The 25,720-nt window shown below is 35.8% G+C and overlaps 2 protein-coding genes across 2 annotated transcripts in view; one reads left to right on the forward strand and one right to left on the reverse strand.

Annotated features, from left to right (window-relative positions):
• The window catches only part of LOC150100394 (coenzyme Q-binding protein COQ10 homolog B, mitochondrial), a 92,744-nt gene extending 71,391 nt beyond the window's left edge, over positions 1-21,353 (forward strand). The window contains exon 6 of the mRNA XM_090402754.1: positions 21,065-21,353. Within this exon, the coding sequence (XP_090258880.1) occupies positions 21,065-21,075 (11 nt within the window). The 3' untranslated portion in view covers positions 21,076-21,353. The remainder of the gene's footprint in view (positions 1-21,064) is intronic.
• The window catches only part of LOC150100395 (heat shock protein 60A-like), a 112,664-nt gene continuing 96,533 nt past the window's right edge, over positions 9,590-25,720 (reverse strand). The window contains exon 12 of the mRNA XM_090402752.1: positions 9,590-9,965. Coding sequence (XP_090258878.1) covers positions 9,801-9,965 — 165 coding nt within the window. The 3' untranslated portion in view covers positions 9,590-9,800. The remainder of the gene's footprint in view (positions 9,966-25,720) is intronic.

Here is a 25,720-nt window from a genome sequence, read left to right on the forward strand (position 1 = left end):
CAGTGCAACACTAGAAATTCTATTTGCATACAATTTCTCATCCAAAATATAAATGAGGAAATAATGAGAATGTGTCAGTTACACGATAGTGGCATGATCCAAACTGTCCCGAAGTCCTAACGTTTTTATATATGTAAAAAAAAAAAGATTAACTAGCTTGAGCTGCATGAAGAACAAAATAGTGGCATGATCCAAACTGTCCCGAAGTCCTAACGTTTTTATATATGTAAAAAAAAAAAGATTAACTAGCTTGAGCTGCATGAAGAACAATTTTCTGTAAGGGGAGAATAATTAAAACCTATTTAAAAAAAAGAAGTCCTACATAAAAGCCATTTTCTTATTAAAACATGGCATGTTCTCATTGTTTGATTCTTCAGTTATGTTACTAATGGCTTGTTTAATTTTTGAATTTTTCTGCAGATTCTCTTGATACATAGGTGAAATTTTTATGCAAATGAAACATTAATGTAAGTTCTACTGTATTAATTTTTCAACATTTATCATGTGTAAGAAATTCTAGTTTTCTATTTTCTTACTTACTGCTCAAGCTAAATTTGAAACTAATAATTTTTATAATTTATAATGCAACAATTATTTGCAAGAAAAGTGAAATGGAACCATTAAAAAAAAAAAAAAAAAGTGGCTGTCAAAGCATGAGTTTTTACCACTCATATACACATAATTTTGTGTGCAATATCAGCACAAAAGTCCCAAACAAAACCTAGAACAAAGGAACAAAGAATTCTAATTTATCGCTTACACTACAACATCCATACTACCAATATATTATTATTGTTCCGGGCAACTCCGAGGAGTCGACAGACTCTTCGGGGGAGGCCCTAACATGTCAAGAACAACTATTCGACATTGACACAGTATCTATCACCTTGCCTTTAACTCATTCACGGTCGTAGCACCCACAACAGACTCTGGAAGCTTATTCCACTCATTCACCACTCTCCAGGTAAAAAACCTAGCTCTAACACCCTTGTCAACCATGCTCTTGCCCAGCTTCCATGCATGGTCCCTAGTCCTCTCACCACCAGTCATATTTTCAAAAATATCTTCTGGATCAATCTTGTAGAAACCCTTCAGTAATTTGAATGTCTCAATCATATCACCCCTCCTTCGCCTATCGTCCAATCTCTGCAACCAACAAATCTTCAACCTATTCTCATAAGGTTCATTCCACAGACCTTCTATCATCTTGGTCACTCGTCTCTGGATCCTCTCCACTTCCTCCCCATCACGAAGAAACCCTGGTGCCCATAACTGGGCACGGTAGTCCAGATGGGATCTTATCAAGGCTTGATACAGAGGAACAACAACTTGTTTGTCTCTGCATGTTAAAGTATTTTTCAGAAGCCAAGTGATTTGATGAGCTGATTTAGTCACTTTTGCAATGTGCCCCCTAAACTTCAATTCCCTATCCACCAACACTCCCAAATCCCTGGCCTCATCAATCTCCTGGTGTACGGTTCCACCAATGTGATATACTGCTGCTATTCTTTTCACTCCAAAGTGCATAACCTTACACTTTGGCACATTAAATTGACATCCATTTTTCCTAGCCCAGTCCTCCAAACTATCCAAATCATCCTGTAACATTTTGACATCCTGTGCACTCACAATAAAGGGAAGTCACGCTCCCTGGATGCCTACTGCAAATACTATAGATGGTCATTAAAGTAGAGTTATTTTCCTCACTGACAGCACTTTCTCAGGTGTTTATTTTAAAGACTAAGTGCAATGTGTGTGTGTGAACTTTACAGCGTTATACCGTTAAGACTTAGTATACGACAATTCATACTAAAATTTTGCTATTTTTAAATCTTATTAAAAATAGCATAAGACTTCTTATTGAAGAAGCTAAAGCAGGAATGTTCAGAGATCATAGCAATATGCTCGTTTTATATGTACATGGAAATACCATACACATACTGGCCACTGAATTATAAACTTATTTAATACTGTGTCTTTAGCCTGAATTACAGCACATATGCGGTTTGGCATAGATCCCATGTCTACGACATAGCAGTTATTCACCAGAAAGTCCTTTAACTAGTTCAGATTTGAGAAGAGGACTTTTTGCTCCTGGGTCTGTTTATCTAACACGTTCCATACATTCTCAGAGGAGTTCAAGATCAGGGCTTTGTGGTAGCTAGGGGAAGATGGTGTCATGCTTCCTGAACTACTGTTGAACAATTATTTCACAATGAATAGTAGCATTGTCATCCATGAAACAATCTTCACCTGCTGGATAATAAGTCAGCAGTGTAGGGTGAACTTATCGGCAGCAATGTTCAGATATTCCTTGGAGGATACCTGATCTTCCAGCAATATCAGGGGACCCATTTGATACCAACAGAACATGCCCCTGCACCATGACACCGCCTCCAGAACCTTGAGTTGTGTTTACAAGGCAAGTTGGGTTCATTGCTTCATGGGGGGGGGGGGGGGTCCTGCCAAACTCTGTCTGTCATCGTTACAGAACAGGGCATACCATGACTTTTTTCCCAGTGTCCCTGACACTACTGTAGATGAGCTTTCCAGTTCTTTGCAGAAATTAGCGGTTTTCTGTATAGGCACATAAAGCAATTCCTTGCACATAGTTCGGGAAGAAATGTGGGTTTTAACGGCCTTCATTAAATGCTTCAGACAAAGTTCTGTTTATACAAGCCTTTTTAGATGACAGCAATCTCTTTCCTGACAGAACATCTTAAAACCACAGTTATGCCTCTTCGACAAGCAAGCTGGGTTATTTTCCCACTGACTAAACACCCAGGATATCTCACCTTTTGAGAAATCATAGCCCCAGTCAGACAGGCACTCACAATAAGCCCTTTTTCGAATCCCAAAAGATCCTTTGTTTTTCCCATTGTGATTAACACTGACAATTACTGACCAGCAGCATTCTTAAATAGCTGCTTAGACGTGGTGATGCACTTTACCAAGTATCATGCTGCATAAGTGATGTTTACATACATCTGCATAAAGGTTTCTAAATTCAGTGACTGGTATGTGCAGAGCATCCTGCTGGAATGTGGTTATGCTGAAAGTTCTCTAAATGTGGTGCCACAAAGAAGAATGGCTATACAATCCTGTTATGCAGGAGACCACTATGCATTAATTGTTTTTTCACCTTCATGAGTGAGATATGGATTCTCTGCTCCTCAGATGTAACAATTCTATGTGAAATTTTGCTTTATCAGAGAATACCATCTGGTTCTTTTATGCTGAGTTGCAGTTCACATTGTTCATCGCGTATATAATTTTTGAGATTATGTTACCTGTCAAACCACTTACAATTTATAGTTACTAGCATGAAGACCTCTTTGAAAGAGTAGCATGAGTGTTTAATATCTTTGATGTTCTGGACCTTCCTCTACTTTGTTCCAGCTAGTCTTCTCAAATTCTTCATCCATGTATAGGTCTCTTCAAGTGGCTGCTGGTGTCATGCCAAACATTAGGAATCATTTTGGCACTAAGTGATGCAACTTCAATTCAGTACAAGTATGAAAGATTATTCATTAACACGTTCATTGCCAAGCTGAAAATTGGAATTTCGTGTGGTGGCCAAATTTTTTTTATTTTTTTATTTAGTTTTTATTGTGCTCAAAATAAGTTAAATATATTATTTATATGCTTTTATTATTATGTACATAGGATTTATGTACTCTAAATATCTATTACGCGATATCGCGTGATATGTAATTCGGTCAAATAAGTTATATATTTTACAAATAAAAAACATTTAAATATAATAATTATAACTTTAATTATCAGTCTTTTATAATCACATAGAATTTTTAAAAATAACGTACAAATAGAAAAAAATAATTATCAAAAATCAATTCATAGGGAACTTACTAAAAAAAACAAAACAAAAACAATACTCAAAATAAATAAAAACCAAACTTCAAGCACGCTAAATCAACGAATAACTAAACAAAATCGTCACCTTGTCCAAACCACTGTGCGCACAGGCTAACATAAACAATAGACAATGGCTGGCGGCCATCCCCACTCCACAAAAGTCGATCCCTTCCCTAGTGGCCAATATGCTATTCCGCTCAGAAACTTGATAGCGACGTTCACGCGATAACGCGTGATCGGCCGATCGGTGCGTGCTCGCATCACGCGATATCGGCAATGAACGTGTTAAATCGGTCTCAGCTCTGAAAAACTTCTCAAACCTCAACAAATTTTGCATGAGACTGCCTCAAATTTAAGAAGCTTACATCTAAGGTCATGAGCCCAACAGCCAAGAAAACCCAATTTAGCCTGCCAGGGAGCATCTTTAGGACTCCAGGATCAGCTTCAGTTGTCTTTCTTCAGCCTAATTTGCTTAGTGCTAGTGCTTGCATGCACATATATCACTGTTTTGTGATCCCTGGAGATGGCAATGTAACATTGCTGAAATATAGGTCATTTTAATAATTAATAATATAATTTACATTGTTTCCTTAAAAATTAGGAGTATGTCTAACCAATCTATAAGCCTCTACAAAAATTCAGTCAGCCATAGCACATATTTCACTTCCTCTTGTGGGGTTATCATAATGTGATAGGAAACATGTTATGTAGAGTGACTAGATTTTCAGTTGTTTGCTGATGATGTAAAGTTGAGGAGAAGTATAAAGAGCACTGCTGATAATTCCCTTCAAGATTTGAATAAGACTTCTTAGTTTGGACAAATTAGTGGAGTTCTAGTTTTATTAATAAGTGCAAGATGTTGCATTTTGGGACACAAATAAGGCAATATAATGTATTGACAGAACTGTGCGTTAGAAAGTGAATGAGATTGCAAGTGTTGCATAGTCAGTATCCTTATAACATCGCATTGCTGTTATAAGGATACTGACATGTAAGAAAAAGGTGGCGGGGTTGCATAACTTCATTACTGGTCAGTCACACTTGGGCTGTTGTGCTCATATTTGTTCACCTAGTTTTCATTGTGATATGGAAACAGAGGACCGGGGATCAGTGACTAAGGCAGTATCAGGACTGGAATTTGGTGGATAGGATGAAAAGGGTGATATGATAGACAATTTAATACAGAGGATCATAAGAATAGAAGGGAAGAACAAGAAGCCATCCCTGGAAGCTGTATAAGAATGTGGAGAACATTTTTTTATATATTATTTTTTTTCATATTATGAATACTCCACAGGTATAGAAAAACCTGTGGAGTATTCATAACTATAAATTCACATGTATGACACAGTAATTAACTTTTTAATTAAATATTTCGTCTTAAGTATCATAAGACATCAGTATAGTTATAAACAACAATAGGAATTATATTCAAAAAAACACAGTGTGAATGCACTGTATACACTTGAATCCCTCTGTGTATACAGTAGCATGTTTAAGGACTAATTACTATTGGGCTGTAATTAAATTAAAACTGATAAATTTATTTCATACAGTTTAGGATAACAATTTCCCAAACTTTTGGGATAGTGAGACAGTTAAGACTGGGTCTGTACTGTAAGGCTTCAGCACTTGCTTTATACAAAGGCTCATGTTTATATATAGATCGGTGCAGTAGCTTGGTGTGTTGCCACTGGATCTTGTGGTTGGCATTTTCAACCCCATGTTGTGCAAGACCCGATTTGTGAGGTTTGATAAAATGGATGTGGTCTTGATGTTCAGAGATGTGTTTATTTACAGATCTTCCTGTTTGTCCATAGGAAGACAATTTACAAGAGCATGGCACTTCATATACAAAAGGTAGCAGGGAGTTTGTATTTCTTCAAAATTTTTGACAAACTTTCAGAGATGTCTTTGATATATGGTATAGGAGTCCTGTGGGCTTCTTCTCGACTAGGTTGCCATTTTGGAGGGTGGCTAATAATTTTTTGAGTTGTTATTGGATTAAATCCATCTAGCAAAGCTGTATCTTTAACAATTTCCAATTTTTGTTTTAAAGATTCTTCCGAGGAACAAAATTTGTGCGCTCTGGATACCCAAGATTTTGTGATGCCGTATTTTTGAGATGGATGGTGAAGTCTATGTATTGTGGATATAACGACCTGAAAAAGTTGGTTTTCAATAGACCGAAGTGGAAATGGAACCATCTTGATTACGTTGGATGTGTACATTGAGGAAGGGAATACCTTGCAATGATTCCTTTTCTAGTGTGAATTTGATGTGAGGATGCAGGTTGTTGATAATTATGTAGAAATGAGTCAAGTTCTTATTCCATGTGACTCCAGACTGCAAAGATGCCATAAACATATCGTAGAGTGAAAATTCTTTCTTCTAAGTGTTCAAGAAAAAAGTTGGCTAAGTTAGGTGATAAGAGTGAGCCCATTGCTGTTCTTGCCTCTTGTTTATATATTTTATTTTTCCATATGACATATCCTGATGTGATTGTAAATTTGAATAATTCCACAATATTGGATGGAAATTTCTGGGGTAACAATTCTATTGTCTCTTTGTGAGGGATATTAGTGAAGAGAGAGACAATGTCCAAGCTTATTAACATATCCGTATCTGACAATTTAATGTTTTATTATTTTGTGAAATTCTGTAGAATTTTTTAGCGATGAAGTAGAGTAGCCTATGAGGGGACGAAGAAGGTTAGACAAAAAGTTTGATATTTTATACGTGGGGCCACTTATAGAATCCACAATAGGTTTAAACAGACAGTCGCTCTTATGTAATTTAGGTGAATCAGATATTCTAGGTCTGTATCTGCATGGTGTGTTTTAAGTCTTGATGGTTTCTTGATCTATGGATGTTTTTTTATCAGTAACTTGAGTTTTTGAGCTGCCTTTTTGTAGGATCATAATTGAGCTGGGAGTATGTATTGCGATCTCAAAGCAATAAATTCATTTTCCAATCGTATGAATTAGTATCCAAAACTACAGTTGTATTCCCCTTGTCAGCTTTTGTGATAATTATGTTATTATGTTTTAAGTTCAGTGCTTTTAATTCTGAAGGTTTGGCATCATAGATCACTTTGGCTATTTCAAACTGTAGTCTATTGGCTTCAATAGACTACAGTTCTCCATACTTCTGCTGTTAGGTCGAAGTATGGAGAACGAAGACATCCTAACATCCAAACAAGGTATGTGCAAAATTTCTTCCTCTATTATTAGCCTGCATATATTTACCTCTAAAATACACTTATAATGCCCTAAAACATTCTTGAGTAAAAAGCCAATGTATTTAAAATAAGGGACACTACTAAACAGAAACAAGCTAAAATAGCCGTATAAATAAGTTTTTTAAGAGGAGTAAACATGAAAATTTTCCCAGAAATAATACCAAATTTACAATTTTTTACCTTCTCCAAAAGAAACTATCACCACTGATGCTACCTGGCATATACGAAGTGACACGTTCTTGTAAATTGTCTTACTATGGACAAACAGGAAGATCTGTAAATAAATGTATCTCTGAACATTAAGACCACATCTGTATTATCAAAGTTCACAAAATCTGGTCTTGCACAACATGGAGTTGAAAATGCCAATCATGGGATCCAATGGCAACACACCAAGCTACTAAACCGATCCATATATAAACATGACCGTTTGTATAAAGAAAGTGCTGAAATCTTACGGCACAGACCCAGTCTTAACTGTAACGACTTTTTCGCTATCCAAAAGTTTGAGAAATTGTCAACCGTATAAAATAAACTTACCAGTTTTAATTTAATTTAATTACATTACAGCCCAGTAGAATTCCAATGTAAGTATGCACACTTCGTTTTTTTTTTTAATGTAATTCTACTGTTGTTTATAACTGTACTGATGATGTCTTATGATACTTAAGAAAAAGGTTAATTACTATGGCATACATGTGAATTTATAGTTATAATATAATTTTTTTACATAGAGAAATGTTTGTGAATGGAAGGAGCATTAAAGATTTTAAGGTTCAGTATGACGAATTTTTGGTTGAGTGAACCTCCTATGCCACGCCTGATGACTCCATGGAGGGTATGGCAATTATTAATTATAATCTGTAACATTTTATGGCAATTATTAATTATAATCTGTAACATTTATAAATAAACTTTTGTATGGCTTCAGCATTTCTTCATTTTTTTAGCTACCCTATACACAGAGTTAGCTTTGCATTAGCCCCCCCCCCCCCCCCCCCCGATTTATATATTCGGTACGATAACAAAGTACCACGTAATATCAATGACGCATGTGGCTACTATAAATGGACACACCTATCCTCTGTACTTTGCCAATAATGGGGAAATGTGGTGACATAAGCCAGTTTGACCGTGGGCAGATAGTTGGGGCCCAGAGAGGAGGTGACAGTATTTCGGAAGCAGCCGTACTTGTTGATTGCTCCTGTACTACTACTGTATCAAGGGTGTTAACCATGACTGGATTTACCATTACAGACATCCAGCAAAAGGCACATTGGTCAACCATGTGTGACTGTTCCTAGAGGTGAGCTGAGCATCATGACTGCTATCTCAGTAACGACGTGCAACAGTCACACAGCTCACTCATCCACCAGTACAACACCAGTTCATTAATAAGTTCGACTCATTCACCATACCTTGCTTTGCCTTGGGTTCCACAGCCAATAACTATACAAGATGAGCGAAACACCATGCCGACGTGTGCCTTGGGTTCCACAGCCAATAACTATACAAGATGAGCGAAACACCATGCCGACGTGAACAAGTTAAAACTAAGAAATATATAGTGAATGTTATGGCAGTTTCAGATATTTTGGAATTCGGTTGTAAAGAATCAGTATTTCAACTCAATAATTATAGACTTGATTTTGTCATTGAGTCACGTGATCTTTTGTTAATACCGCACCGATCATATGCACATCTTCATAGCTGCTCAATCTCTGCCAGCCTATCATTGCTGTCCGTTTCGTGCTCTGCTTTCACTTCTCATTAGTCATCCATGAAGGATCGTTCATTATGTATCTCAGGGGTCTTGTAAATTACTGGTAATTTTTGCTTGAAATATGGAGAAACGTTCAAGTTACAGTGCTAGTTTTAAACTCAAAGTTATGATAATCTTATGATTCTAAAATGATAAAAGGACAAGCAATAATGAAACGGTTAAATTTAATTACAGAAGCATCGTCGTTAAAGATTCAAAAGTGAGCAACCAATTGCATAAATAACTAATTAAAATTTAAATACACTCATTTGATAAATAACGTGAGCAATTATAAATGTCAATTTAGTTTTTGCCTGAAAAACCCCACATATATCTCACACCAAGATTTTTAAACTTTAATTCTGGGGAAAAAAGTGAGAGTTATATTCGAGTAAATATGGTATACTAAATGCCAATAAATAAATGAATCTACATATTTGTACAACTCCTAGGTAAAGGCAATTTGCTATAATAAATTATTCCATCATTCTTAAGTTTCCATCAATCTTTACTTAAGTTTTGTGTATGTAAGAAATTGCCATTATAGTTTGAATCAAAGCATATCATTGTGCCATCAAAAAACTGATGTCTATATTAACCATAGGATTTCTTTCACTTCCCATATTTAAATTTTTATGTATTATGTAAGTTATTTCTCTCACTGAGAAATTAGCTATGCAGTTCTGGTTTGTCACCAAAAATTCAAAAAATTATACAAAACAAAACAGTTTATTTAGCCATAAAATAAATGCATCTACAAAAAATCTAGAATGTGTGTATGTGAATTTCTTTTTATCATAATGAATGGAATGAAAAAACAGACATGATATATTCATAATATTCGAGTTTTTGCACATAATCTTACTGCTGATATGATCTTCATCGGAATATTTTAGTTATCTAGTTTAATTAGCTACCTTATTACATATCTAGTCCACCCATTCCCCCCATCCCACCCATTCCTCCCATGCCCCCCATACCACCTGCTGGCATCTTTTCTTCTTTAGGAATTTCTACCACTACTGCTTCTGCTGTTGACAACAGAGATGCTAAGCCAGCTGCATCTACTAACGCAGTCCGAACAACCTATAAAACAAAATGTACAAAAGTGCATTTCACATCAGAACAATTTAAAATAATCAAGATTCCACTAATTTTTATTTGAATTAAAGGAAATTATGCCTTAAAATTAAATTGCAATTAGATTACACAAATAAAATCATGATACAACATGACAGAATTTCATGCCAACTGGGGTATCGCCCGGTTAAACAAGCCCCTCCCCCCTGCTGTTTACGCCAGGGAACCAGAGCAAACAGTGAAAAGTCAGCTACTGGAACAAATTCTAAAACAAACACGAACTCAACGTCACAGTTCAAGATCAGTACTATCAACACAATAAGCCTGAATGGCAAAGAAATGGAGCTAGCTGAGGAATTGGATAAATACCAGATCAACATACTAGGGGTGACTGAAACAAAAAAGACAAAAACTGGCGAGATCTTTCTGAGCAATAAATACAAAATGTTATATTCAGGTAATGACAATCAAAGAGAAGGAGTAGCCATAGTATTCAACACTAAATATGAGGCTAATCTTCTTAAATGGCAGGCCATATCAAGTAGAATGATGTGGGCAAATATCAGAATGGGGAACTGACAATGAGACTTGTTTATGCCTATGGTCCCCCAGAAGGTTCTACTAAGGTAGAAGTGGAGGAATTTTTTGAGGCTTTAGAAAAAGCAACTGACACATTGAAAAAGAAAAAGTTGGAGACCTAACTAGCGGAGTAGGAAATGATTGTGAGACATACAGAAATATTTTGAGAAAATTTGGAGAAAGAGCAAAGCTAATAATGGTAAATACCTGTTGGATTTCTGCTCAGGACATGGACTGGTTATTACAAACACAATGTTTCAACTTAAAAATGTGCACAAATTCACATTGAGAGAACAGGCAAGGAATAAGAAAGTCTCATTGACTATGTTATTGTTTATAGTGATGATTTCTCCATGGTGCAGGACACTAGTGTGCAGAGGATTTGAAATTGGAAGTGTCTTGAGCAGGATAATGAATTTCCTATTGAAAAGAACATTTAAGAAAGTTTTAAAGCGAATAAAAGTTGAGCAGCTCTCGGATGTGAACGAAAATACACATACATTATTTAAAAAAAAAAAAAAAAAAAAAAGAATTTGAGAACAGGAATCAAACCATGGGGGGGTGCTTAAGGGTCAAAGCTGTATAACTGAGAGGAGACCTCCACATAGCCTTTAAAGGAATGCGGAGAACCGACCAGGGCTTCTGACCTAATGTCCAATCCTCACCTTCTCGTGGTGCACCCTGTTGGGTATCTACTTTGATACTGAACGAACGAGGATGGGCTGGCAATTTGGGATTTAGCCGACCAAATTGTATTCTTATTGGTTAAACCAAAATAAAAAATGATGGTACAACATGACAAAATTTCATGCCGGCTGGGGCGTCGCCCGGTTAAACAAGGCCCCCGTTGTTTTCGCCAGGGAACCAGGGCGAACAGCGAAAAGTCAGCTACTGGAACAAATCTGAAAACAAACCCCAACTCAACATCACCAGAGTTAAAGATCGGTACTATCAACGTAAGGAACCTGAATGGCAAAGAAATGGAGCTAGCTGAGGAATTAGATAAGTACCAGATCGACATAATAGGGGTGACTGAAACAAAAAAGACCAAAACTGGTGAGATCTTTCTGAGCAATAAATACAAAATGTTATATTCAGGCAATAACAATCAAGGAAAAGAAGGAGTAACCATAGTATTCAACACAAAATATGAGGCTAATCTTCTTGAATGGCAGTCAGTCTCAAGTAGAGTAATGTGGGCAAATATGAGAATGGGTAACTGGACAATGAGACTTATTTGTGCCTATAGTCCCACAGAAGGTTCTACTAAGGTACAAGTGGAGGAATTTTTTGAGGCTTTAGAAAAAGCAACTGACACAATGAAAAAGGAAAAGTTGGTCCTTGTCATCATCATCATCATCATCATCATCAAATTCCTGCCATGTACCCTCAAGGGGTGTACAGGATATGACAGTACTACATGAAAAAATTACATCATTACTAACTTCCTATCTACAATTTTCCTCCAAATCAGTCTGTTACTTGTCAAGACTCCAACATTATCAGATCTTATATTTCTATCGTCTAAGGCACTTTGTACCGTATCAATCCACCTATATCTTGGTCTTCCTGTGGGTCGTTTTCCTGCCAACCTGGCAGAGAACACCTGTTTTGCTAATCTTTCCTCTCCCATTCTATTTAAGTGACCATACCATCTGAGATTAGCTCTGCTAACGCATTCCTGGATGCTGACAATGTCAAGTTCTTTCCTAATATCCTCATTTTTAATATGATATTGCCATTGATGCCATCTGTTCACGCCTCTAATCTTTCTCAGGACTCTCATATCTGCGGTCTCTAGTCTTTGGTCAAGTGTTTTACTTCTGACCCAGCTCTCAGATCCATAAGTTAAAATTGGTTTGAACACAGTTTTGTATACAGCTAATTTAGTGTTCCGACTAATTTCTTTCTTATTCCATATGAATTTATTCAATTGACTTCCCACGATACCAGCTTTGCTGATTCTGTTGTCTATTTCTATATTTAGTTTACCATCTTCAGTAAAAATTGTGCCTAAGTAGCTGAAATGTTTTACTTGTTCCACAGGTTCTCCATTCACAACACAGTTGACATTTTCAATGATTCTGCCTATTTTCATTGTCTTTGTCTTTTTATTGCTGACCTTCATACCACATCTATTACAACAGCTATTCAATTTAGTCAGAGAATCTTGCAGACTTGTAGCGGATTTATTTAGAAGTATAACATCATCCGCATAAAGCAAAGAGCTGACATTAACATCTCCAATTTTGATATCAGGTTTAATACCACATTCCTTCATAATGTGATCCATATAGATAATGAATAACAGAGGGGATAATGTACATCCTTGTCTCACACCAGATTTAACATTAAACCATCTTCCTGTACTTCCTTCAATTCTAACTGCTGACTCACAACTCAAATACAGACTAAGTATTGCTTGATATAATGCCCCATTGACACCATATAACTGCAGCGTATTGAATAGCTTCTCTCTTGGCACCTTGTCATATGCCTTTTCCAAATCAACAAAACTTAAATACAGATCTTTGTTATATTCCCATGCTTTCTCGACTATTTGTCGTAAAGTGAAGATCTGATCCTGACAGCCTCTATTTGGCCTGAATCCAGCTTGTTCTTCACCAAGCTTTTCTTCCACAATTCTTCTCAACCGTTTCTCAAGTATACTTGCATAGATCTTGCCAGGAACACTCAGTAGGGAAATACCTCTGTAATTCTCACATTCAGTTTTATTTCCCTTTTTATATATGGGTACTATGAGAGCTCTACTCCAATCATCAGGAATTCGTCCCTCTGTCCAGGCTTTCTGAACTATGCAGTGCAGCCACTGTAAGACTCTTATACCACCATACGTTGATAGTACCGATCTTTAACTCTGGTGATGTTGAGTTGGGGTTTGTTTTCAGATTTTTTCCAGTAGCTGACTTTTTGCTGTTCGCCCTGGTTCCCTGGCGAAAACAACGGGGGCCTTGTTTAACCGGGCGACGCCCCAGCCGGCATGAAATTTTGTCATGTTGTACCATCATTTTTTATTTTGGTTTAACCAATAAGAATACAATTTGGTCGGCTAAATCCCAAATTGCCAGCCCATCCTCGTTCGTTCAGTATCAAAGTAGATACCCAACAGGGTGCACCACGAGAAGGTGAGGATTGGACATTAGGTCAGAAGCCCTGGTCGGTTCTCCGCATTCCTTTAAAGGCTATGTGGAGGTCTCCTCTCAGTTATACAGCTTTGACCCTTAAGCACCCCCCTTGTTGGTCCTTGTTGGGGATCTAAATAGTAGAGTAGGAAATGATTGTGAGACATACAAAAATATTTTGGGAAAATTTGGAGAAAAGAACAAAGCTAATAATAATGGCAAATATCTGTTGGATTTCTGCTCAGGACATGGACTGGTTATTACTAACACCATGTTCCAACATAAAAATGTGCACAAATTCACATGGAGAGAAGAGGCTAGGAATAAGAAAAGTCTCATTGACTATGTTATTGTTGATAGTGATGTTTTCTCCCTGGTGCAGGACACCAGAGTGTACAGAGGATTTGAAATTGGAAGTGATCACTATTTAGTCTTGAGCAGGATAAAATTGAATTTCATATTGAAAAGAATAACATGTAAGAAAGTTTTAAAGCGAATAAAAGTTGAGCAGCTCTCAGATGTAAACTGTAGACTAAAATACAGAAATATTATTGAAAAGAAAATGAAAGAGTTTGAGAACAGGAATCAAACCTTGGAGATTCAGTGGCAAACTCTGAAGGAAACATTGATTGATTTTGCCAGAGAGGCATGTGGTGAGGTTGTGTGCAAAGATAAAAAAATCAGAACTCCCTGGTGGACACAGGAAGTTAAAGAGGCAGTGAAGGAAAAGAAGAAAGCATATCAAAAGTTCCTGGCAAATAAGTCAGCTTTTACTCTTACAGAATACAGAGACAAATGTAAGAAAGCTAAACAGTGTGTAAAACTAGCTAAACAAACGTCATGGGAGGACTTTGGCAAGAATATAGAAAATAAATATCAAGAAGGTGGCAAAATATTCTGGAGGTTGTTGAAGAAGCTTAGGAATGGAGGAAAGAGTGCTGTAAAAGGAATTAGAGATGATAAAGGTGAAATGAAAACAGGAGAAAAAGATATCCTTGAAGTATGGAGTAATTACTTTGAAAAACTGCTAAATGAAACAAGCAGTGATGACAGCACGGTGATAAAAAACACTGACCAGGCATGCAGTCAGGAATACATATCCATACTTGAAGTAGAAAAAGCCATCAAAGGCTTGAAATGTGGAAAGGCAGCAGGAGTAGATGATATTCGACCAGAAATGCTGAAGTATGGTGGTATAAGAGTCTTTCAGTGGCTGCACTGCATAGTTCAGAAAGCCTGGACAGAGGGACGAATTCCCGATGATTGGAGTAGAGCTCTCATAGTACCCATATATAAAAAGGGAAATAAAACTGAATGTGAGAATTATAGAGGTATTTCCCTACTGAGTGTTCCTGGCAAGATCTATGCAAGTATACTTGAGAAACGGTTGAGAAGAATTGTGGAAGAAAAGCTTGGTGAAGAACAAGCTGGATTCAGGCCAAATAGAGGCTGTCAGGATCAGATCTTCACTTTACGACAAATAGTCGAGAAAGCATGGGAATATAACAAAGATCTGTATTTAAGTTTTGTCGATTTGGAAAAGGCATATGACAAGGTGCCAAGAGAGAAGCTATTCAATACGCTGCAGTTATATGGTGTCAATGGGGCATTATATCAAGCAATACTTAGTCTTTATTTGAGTTGTGAGTCAGCAGTTAGAATTGAAGGAAATACAGGAAGATGGTTTAATGTTAAATCTGGTGTGAGACAAGGATGTACATTATCCCCTCTGTTATTCATTATCTATATGGATCACATTATGAAGGAATGTGGTATTAAACCTGATATCAAAATTGGAGATGTTAATGTCAGCTCTTTGCTTTATGCGGATGATGTTATACTTCTAAATAAATCCGCTACAAGTCTGCAAGATTCTCTGACTAAATTGAATAGCTGTTGTAATAGATATGGTATGAAGGTCAGCAATAAAAAGACAAAGACAATGAAAATAGGCAGAATCATTGAAAATGTCAACTGTGTTGTGAATGGAGAGCCTGTGGAACAAGTAAAACATTTCAGCTACTTAGGCACAATTTTTACTGAAGATGGTAAACTAAATATAGAAATAGACAACAGAATCAGCAAAGCTGGTATCGTGGGAAGTCAACTGAATAAATTCATATGGAATAAGAAAGAAATTAGTCGGAACACTAAATTAGCTGTATACAAGACTGTGTTCAAACCAATTTTAACTTATGGATCTGAGAGCTGGGTCAGAAGTAAAACACTTGACCAAAGACTAGAGACCGCAGATATGAGAGTCCTGAGAAAGATTAGAGGCGTGAACAGATGGCATCAATGGCAATATCATATTAAAAATGAGGATATTAGGAAAGAACTTGACATTGTCAGCATCCAGGAATGCGTTAGCAGAGCTAATCTCAGATGGTATGGTCACTTAAATAGAATGGGAGAGGAAAGATTAGCAAAACAAGTGTTCTCTGCCAGGTTGGCAGGAAAACGACCCAGAGGAAGACCAAGATATAGGTGGATTGATACGGTACAAAGTGCCTTAGACAATAGAAATATAAGATCTGATAATGTTGGAGTCTTGACAAGTAACAGACTAATTTGGAGGAAAATTTTAGATAGGAAGTTAGTAATGATGTAATTTTTTCATGAAGTACTGTCATATCCTGTACACCCCTTGAGGGTACATGGCAGGAATTTGATGATGATGATGATCAAACCATGGAGATTCAGTGGCAAGCTCTGAAGAAAACACTGACTGATTCAGCCAGAGAGGCATGTGGTGAGGTTGTGTGCAAGGATAGAAAAATCAGAACTCCATGGTGGACACAGGAAGCAGTGAAGGAAAAGAAGAAAGCATATCAAAAGTTCCTGGCAAATAAATCAGCTTATGCTCTTAGAGAATACAGAGACAAATGTAAAAAAGCTAAACTGTGTGTAAAACTAGCTAAACAAAAGTCATGAGAGGACTTTGGCAAGAACATAGAAAATAATTATCAAGAAGCTGGCAAGATATTCTGGATGCTGCTGAACAAGCTCAGAAATGGAGGAAAGAGTGCTATAAAAGGAATTAAATGATAAAGGTGACATGAAAACAGGAGAAAAAGATATCCTTTCGGTATGGAGTAATTCTTTGAAAAATTGCTAAATGAAACAAGCAGTAGTAAAAACACTCAACAGATATGCAATCAGGAATACATACCTACCTGAAATAGAAAAAGCCATTAAAAGCCTGAAATGTGGAAAGGCAGCTGAATAGATGATATTTGCCCAGAAATGCTCAAGTATAGAGGTATAAAAGTCTTTCAGTGGCTGCACTACATAGTTTAATAGGCTGGGACAGAGGGATGAATTCCAGATGATTGGAGTAGTTCTGATAGTACCCATACATAAAAAGGGAAATAAAACTGAATTCTAGAATTACAGAGGTATTCCACTACTGAGTGTTCCTGGTAAGATTTATGCAAGTATACTTGAAAAGGATTGTGGAAGGGAAGCTTGGATTCAAGTCAAATAGAGGCTGTCAGGATCATATTTTTACTTTACGACAAAGTTGAGAAATCATGGGAATATAACAAAGATCTGTATTTAAGTTTTGTAGATCCTGAAAAGGCATATGACAAGGTGCTAAGAGAGAAGCTATTCAAAACACTACAGTTGTATGGTGTCAATGGGGCATTATATCAAGCAATACTTAGTCTTTATTTGAGTTTTAAGTCAGCAGTTAGAATTGAAGGAAGTACAGGAAGATGGTATGATGTTAAATCTGGTGTCAGACAAGGATAGATATTATCCCCTCTCTGTTATTCATTATCTATATGGATCACATTATGAAGGAAAGTGGTATTAAACCTGATATCAACATTGGAGATGTTAATCTCAGCTCTTTGCAGATGATGTTATACTTCTAAATAAATCTGCTACAAGTATGGAAGATTCCCTGACTAAAGTGAATAACTGTTGTAATGAATTTGGTATGAAAATCACAATAACAAGAAAAAGACAATGAAAAATAAGCAGAAACATTGAAAATATCACTGTTTCTGCTTATTTTCAGCTGCTTAGGCACAATTTTTAGTGAAGATGGTAAATTAAATATGGAAATAGACAACAGAATCAATAAAGCTGGTATGGCAGGAAGCCAAATTAATAAATTTACATTAAGAGAGAAATTAGTCAAAACACTAAATTAGCTGTATAGAAGACAGTGTTCAAATCAATTTTAACTTATTCTGAGAGCTGGTTTAGAAATAAAACACTTGACCAAAGACTAGAGACCACAGGTATGGGAGTCCTGAGAAAGATTAGGGGCGTGAACAGATGGCAATTTCATATTAAAAATGAGGATATTAGGAAAGAACTTGATATTGTTAGCATCCAGGAATGTGTTAGCACAGCTAATCTCAGGCGGTATGGTCGCTTAAACAGAATGAGAGAGGAAAGATTAGCAAAACAAATGTTCTCTGCCAAGTTGGCAGGAAAAAGACCCAGAGGAAGACCAAGATATAGGTGGATTGATACAGTAAAAAGTGCCTTGGAAGACAGAAATACAAAGTCTGATAATGTTGAAGTCTTGACAGATAACAGATTGATTTGGAGGAAGATTGTAGATAGGAAGTTAGTAATGATGTAAGTTTCATGTAGTACTATCACATTCTGTACACCCCTTGAGGGTACATGTCAGGAATTTGATGATGATGATAATGTAGCAATTAAATTATTAACGAAAATACTTTGTTCACAGAGATAAATTGCCTAAACATCTCTAAACTTAAGAACGATAACAGTAATTTTACTAATAACCAATGTCAGTTAAATTAGTCAAGTTTCTAAGGCTCATGAATCAGCCAGTTTGCAATTTTTTCTGTGTAGAAATCTGATATCACCACTTTATGCTCCAATCACAAATTTCTCATAAGTTAATTATTTTACATCTTTTTACTGTATTCAGTCACTACAGATTATAAAAAAAATTTGAATGGCAATATAATGAAGTGGTACAGAAGATTGCAAATGTGTATCACTTCATACGCACTGGGAACCAGCCAATACATGTTTACACATCAGTCAAAACATGAATATGAAATGTAAGATAGCCGATATCTTTCTTCCATATGGATGGATTTCTGGTCAATACTAGACTGCTAAGGTCAATTTTCTGATATGAACCTGGGTGTTTCAGACTACGTGACACACTTACGTTATTATTAATCTGCTATGAACAGTTGCCCTCCAAATTAGTCTGTTACTTGTCATCACTCCAGTACTGTCATATTTAACATTTCTTTCTTCTAAGGCACTTCTGACAATCCACCTAGATCTTGGTCTTCCTCTGGATTTCTTTAACTGGCCATGCCTTAGATTAGCTCTGCTCACACATTCTTGAATGCTAACCAAACATTGTTAGTTCCTTTCTAATATTTTCATTATGATTCTGCCAGCTGTTCTGGCTCCTTATTTTAAAAAGATGTAAAATATCGAGTGCTTCTACAGAAAACATTCATTCTGTATAATTGAGGAATATGGTGTACATGTAATTATGTAATCAGCAAATTTAAAAAAAAAAAATGCACAGGTGGAATGCCAATATTATGCATTGATAAAATATAAGCTAGGAAAATAGTCTTAACAATACTGTAAAATTATATATCAAAAATGAAGCAAATAAAAAAATAAACAGAACACTTTCTGAAGATTAAAACTGCAAATTTGGATAAATCAGCTTGTGGCAATTTGTACAACTGATGTTAGAAAGTAGAAAGCAGGTACACATTCAAATTTTTGAATTTGCACAAAAGGATCATGTGGTAGCACTCAACAGAGCAAAATGCTGTGTGAAGAAGCTTTTTTTTTTTTTTCATGAAGGAATAAAGTTGCAAAATTGAATGTCTTATGTCTCAAAAGACATCTAGATGATTTCAGATGTAGAATTACTGGAAAGTGTGAAGAAGGCTGTAGAATTACTGATATTGCCATAGAATTTAGAATCTCACATAGCATTGTATCCAGGCATTGTTTCAAACCAATGAAATGTGTTCCAGACATTTGCTAAGATATCGCCCTCCCTCTACAATGGAGCATGAAAACAGATTTTTGGTTATAACAGCAAAACATAATTGACACACCATGGTAGGTCAGCTTGCAAGTTGGCTTCATTCAAGCACAGTTACACAGATATCTCGACAAACTGAGATAAGATGCATGCAACAGGTCAGCCTATAGTCTGCATCCCTTTATCTGCAGCTCATTGCAGAGCACATTTTCAGTGATGTATCCATAAATGGAAAAAACACCAATAGGCTAATGTACTCTTTACAAATGAGTTGTTTTAGTCTTTCCTCTGATTCTAGATGACACTTGATCTGGAGCAAAAGTGGTACTGCTTACCATCCCAAGAATGTTCTTGAAAGGGATAGATATGGTGTTTGTGTGTGTGTGTGGGGGGGGGGGTATTATGCTTAATGGATGCACCAAGCATCCATTAAGAATAATACCTCCAACCAAAGGGACTTATCCTTGCTCTGAAGGAAGAGTGGGCCAGTTTTCCTCAAGAACTCCTGAATTACTTGGCACTAAACATGGTATGGCGTTGTGAGAGTTGCATTGCAGTTTGGGGTAGACATATTCCATAATGAAAAGTCACTGTGCATTAATTTCTTAATTACATCCTTAGGAAATTTGTAACTTTTGGCAAAAATATATTGCAATTTAATTTGTACAAAATTTCTAACATTCTTTGTACTATAATTTATGTCCACATTTGGCTGTAATCATGAAAACTTTCATATACAGGTAAAAATGTAGTCTATCCTTAACTTTTGAACATCAGTGTAATAATGACTTCATATTATTCTTGTGATCTCATATCAAATTATCAAGCAGCACCAATTGCTTGATTTGCATGTGGTTGTGATTTCTCTTAACATGTCAATGTTTTAGCAGAAATCAGTGTTAAACTGCTGTGCTTTGATATATTTGAATGATATATATATATATACTAACCATTTTATGCTTTGCATCAATGCTTTAATAGATGTTTAAACATTCCACTGTACTAGCCATGACATGTTTATGCATCAATCAAAACATGGATGACCTCCATCTATATAAATGAAACTTGGCCAAATAAGATTCTTCAAAACAAAGAATCAATGAGTTATTTAAAAATTAGGCGGCAACTCTTGTGGTGGTAAGCTTCCCAATTTATAGTGAAAATGCTCACAGAGGACATCTGCCTGGTAGTAGCATTTTCTCAGCACTACATTTGTTTCCTTATTTAACTTTCAGGAATGGATCACTCAAACTGCACAGATCCCCAAAACCTTAGCATGCTCATCTTTTTTTTTTTGTATTAAACATTTCAGCTTTAACAATTAGATAGCATCTTCATTAAAATCAGATTTTTTGTTTCAGATTTTCATTGACTCATGCAGAAGTATTATCTGTTAATCACAAGAATCAAGCTTTCGATCTAAAAATAGTAACAAGCATTGAAAATCTGCAAAAACTATACAAGATTCCTTGGCAAAACAATCTGCAGTGGTTAATTTGTGGGTGAATAAGTGTCAAAAGTCAAGCTAAAACTACTGTTCGAAAAACCTGTGAATGGACTGCCATACAGGTTTTATCAATTGATTTAATCATGTAATCTCAGGTCTAATCTTCTGCCAGATAGGAGAAAAAATAAATAAAATAAAATAAACAATTGTATTTTTCCTGCATGCTGTTATAAAGTGTAGTTTCAGTGTTTTGAAGCAAAATGGCATCATTCAAAATTGTCCAAAGAAAGCAAGTCGAGAACAAGGCAAATGTAATGCATGCACACAGTGCTGATCAATGCACTTTGCTTAAATTACTGAAAATTAGCGACAGTTTTATATAATTTATTTATTGCTTATTTTTATTAAACTCCTTAATTATATAATAATGTGGTCTCAATACAAAAAACTTCCCACAGAATCTTTAAAAACTACATTTTTTTAGTTTTTGGAAATGCAAAACTGAATGTGAAGTTATAGGACCAGAAAATATTATAATAGCATTGAATATTTCAAGAAGCTTGAGGAATTCAAGTGGTTATGCTACAAAGTTGCATTCTGTAACATAAAAAAAGATTCTGGGACTGCTGAGAGAAAGTCTAATTTTTTGAGGTTTTTGAGGCCTTTAGTTTAATTTTCACAAAAAATGCTGTGATGAGACTTGATCAAAAGTCTTCCAAGAAATATCTCTAGCTACTTTCCAAAGAAAGATGGATTCTAAAGTATTTGAAACTGGAAGCACCTTTTTAATACACTTTATACTTTTTAATACTGTTATAAAGCTAAATTCAATAAACCATTTACAACTTCATTGGCCCAGTAGTCGAACAGTATCAAAATGACAATGAAATGTAAAGAATGTCTCAGTTACTGCTGTCAAACAAAAATTACTTTGTGAAAATTTGAGAGTCTTCTAGAGGCTTTTGCAGATATGCAAATATTTCTGCCAGAATTATGGAGATACATAAATAAAAATCAGAGAAGGCATTTGTTTACATAATTTCTCTCCAAAACTCAGATGCAGTGTGCTTCCATAAATAAGAGAGTGAAATGAACAAGTTCCTCTTGTCTCAGAAGACTGGCATGTAATATGTTGATGAACAATGGGCTGGTAGCAAAACTAAAGACATGCCAGATCTTACAAATTATTGTATATATAATTTGGCTGTTAAATTCTATTAAAGATGTTCTCTTTCATATATGTGTACACACAATCTCAATGGGCATTAGTGAGACCTAGCTATCTGAGGCAGGCGTACTAACTGTTATTGAGCGTAAAGGGTAAGTATTTTTAGGAAGAATAGGACAGTCAAGGGTGTGTTGCTAATGATATTGGATGACTTGAATTCAGTTAGAGCCGAGACTTATGGCTGCAATATCAGTAACAGTTTTTCATGTAGCAGTGAGTCCAAAGCCATCTGGTGCAAAATGGAGTCTGACAAGATCAAATACTGAGTTGAGCAGTTGCTAGTGACAAAAGGCATTATCAAATAAAGACGATGGGTGAGAAATCATAATGGGAAACTTTAATTATCCAAACATTGATTGGATAGCAGTGAAATCTCAAAAAAACTAAACGAAAACAGCAGAGGGCCAGACAATGCCCCAGCTGGCATGATACTAAAGATATCCATCCTTGGATTTTTCATGTTTTTTTTTTTGCTAATTTTTATAAGCACTATTTGGACTAAATCCAACCTGTTCTTTCCCAAGTTTTTCAACTTTTCTTAGTCATTTCTCAAGTATGCTTGCAAAAATCGCAAACTGAAACCTAAGTTTACTAAGGAAAGGTTATATTTGACTAACTTGCTCACATTCTATAAAAAGTTAGACAAGGGATAATTATTTTGGACTTCAGTAAGGCTTCTGACAGCATGAGGAGCTGTTGTTTAAGATGCAGGATGTGAGACTGGATTATAAACTATTAGCTTGGATAAGAGAATAGCTGACTGACATATCAATAAGTGGTGTATTTGGGGGGGGGGGGCAGGATTTAAGGTGATCAGTGGTATATCGCGGGATCAGTTGTTGGGTCATTGTTCAATCTTTACATTTAATGACACTGACAAGGATTTGATAGGAAACATATGAATTAGCTGTTGATGTAAAGATAGGAAGAGAGTAATTAGGAATGTGAATGACATGTAGCACTTGCAGAATGATTTGAGTAGGCTGAAATTTTATGTAAAAATGGCTGTCAGTTCAATGTTAGTAAATGTAAGGGTATACACTTTGGTGTGATAAGATATCCAATGGCATATTATATTATAGAAGAAACCGATCAGGCCGTGGATGTTTTAGGACATCACTTGGATGGTAAGCAAATTATACTTGCCAAGAAATTATATTCTTGTTTAATCCTTTAAGTATAAGCAAACAAAGTTTGCACACAAATATCTTCACGACTAGACTACTTGTATACAGAGACTGATAACTTCACATCAATTGCCTTAGTATTCCTTAATGCAAGCACACTTCCTTTTGGAAGTGCATTAAGGAAAGATCACTATCCACCATCTATATATCCCACCTACAATAATTTCGTTAGTAAACTGCATGTGTCTTCTCAGCTAAATTTGTCTGCATACAGGATGAAAACCTAAATTACCAGGAGAGGAAACCCTACTGCTCTCATATGAGGTTGATTTCATCTTCAATTGAAAAAGCCCTTATATTCCTCTTGTCATAAAGAGATTGAAGTTGGATCTCTTCCTTTTTTCTTTTTCCCCCCTAGTAAGCATGTGCCACAATTACTGCATATCTGCCCCAGCATGCAAAGAGAAAGCTAGGACAAGTTTTCAATCATTCACTCCAAAAAACTTTCCATGTTTGTTTTTTTCTTTCTTTTCCTACCTACCTCAAGTACTCTATACTCCTGAGAGCATTCTTGAATGTATTCTTCTGCTGTTCTGTTACTGCTTCTCTCCTGAAGGCAATTTCTCAAGATAATTATTTCAGCCATCATAAATCTGGGAGATTATGTTAGCTTTATCATCTGATTTGTTTTAGAATAATCTTTCCTCTATTTTTAAGTTTTTTTCAATAGCCTCCAGAACATTCACCCTCTTGATATTTATTTCCTATGTTCTTACCAAAGTTGTCTCATGACTTCTATTTAGTTACTTTCAGAATTTAGCTTCTCTTCATTTTTCTCTATATTCTTTGCAGTGCACCCACTGACTGACTTGCCAGGAATTTGATATTTCTTCTTTTCCAGGACATGCTTTCAACTTCTTGAATTCACTAAACTTTTTTTTATGGATAATTTTTTATCTTTGTTGCCAAATTTTTCTCATGACATTGGATGGGTGTGTTTTCTTCAGATTGTGTTAAGAGTTTTTAAGGTTTGGTTTTTGTTTTCAAACATTTTTTTTTCCCTCCAGTAATATTTGTATATATTTGAAATGAAAAGAATGAAGATATAAATTCTTGGAATCTCAGAGGTTAGATATAAAGGGAAAGGAGATAAGAACAGACAATGGATTTAGATTTATTTACTCAGGAGGAGAAGAATATCAAAGAGATGCTGGAATGTTGGCTAAAAGGATAGCTGACATGGTGGAGGGATATTGGCAGAGATCTGAAAGAGTGATTGCTTTGAAAATAAAAACCAAACCTAGAAATATCCTTATAATTCAAGTATACTTGCCTACAACAGATCATATAGATGAAGAAGTCGAAGAGTTCTATCAACAAATAGAGGAATTTTTACATTTGAAAAATAACAGATAATGTAATGGAAGATATGAATGCAAAGATAGGGAAAGGAAGAGAGGATGGTACGGTGGACCCTTGGGAGAAAGAAATGAAAGGAAACACTGGTGGAGTTTTGTAGAAGACACGATTTGATAGTGACCAACACCTGGTTTTAACAACACGAGAGAAGACTGTATACTTGGAGAGCATCTGGGCAGAGAGGTGAAGAAATGAGAAATCAGATTAATTATATACTAATTAACTCAAGATATAGAAGTGACCACAACCTGCTCACAAAGTAAAAATCAGATTATCAGATTAAAACGAATAAACAAAGAAAATGCAACTAGAAAGAAAAGATATCGGAGAGAAATATCAAGCTGAACTAGAAAATAAGATCAGCAATATTGGTACTGATAGACCCCTGGAAGTAATCTGGATTGATTTAGGAGAGAAAATTAAGGAATGTGCTAAAGGTCTTCTGGGTGAGGGAGGAAGCCCTGGATTACTGGGGAAGTGATAGAAAAAAATGGATGAATAAGAAAACGACAAAGTCCAAGTCAGATATAAAGAGATCAATAAACAAGTAAAAATTCTGACTAAAAAGGCAAAGGAAGACTGGATTAATCTGGTCAGCAAAGAAATAGAGGTAAATGATTCAACAAAGGATATGAGAAAGGTCTATGAAGGCTTGAACTTGATTTCAGGGAAGAAGAGAAGGACAAAAAGCAGTGCTTTGAAGGATAAACGAGGAAAAAATTTTGTTGGAAAATGATAAAGTGGAAGAAGTATGCAACAGAACTTTATGGAGATGAAGATAATCTGGAATGGATAG

Source organism: Typopeltis vanoorti, chromosome 13 (genome assembly GCF_054136105.1).
Source record: "Typopeltis vanoorti isolate ZY-2024b chromosome 13, IOZ_Tvanoo_1.0, whole genome shotgun sequence".
Lineage (NCBI taxonomy): Eukaryota > Metazoa > Arthropoda > Arachnida > Uropygi > Thelyphonidae > Typopeltis > Typopeltis vanoorti.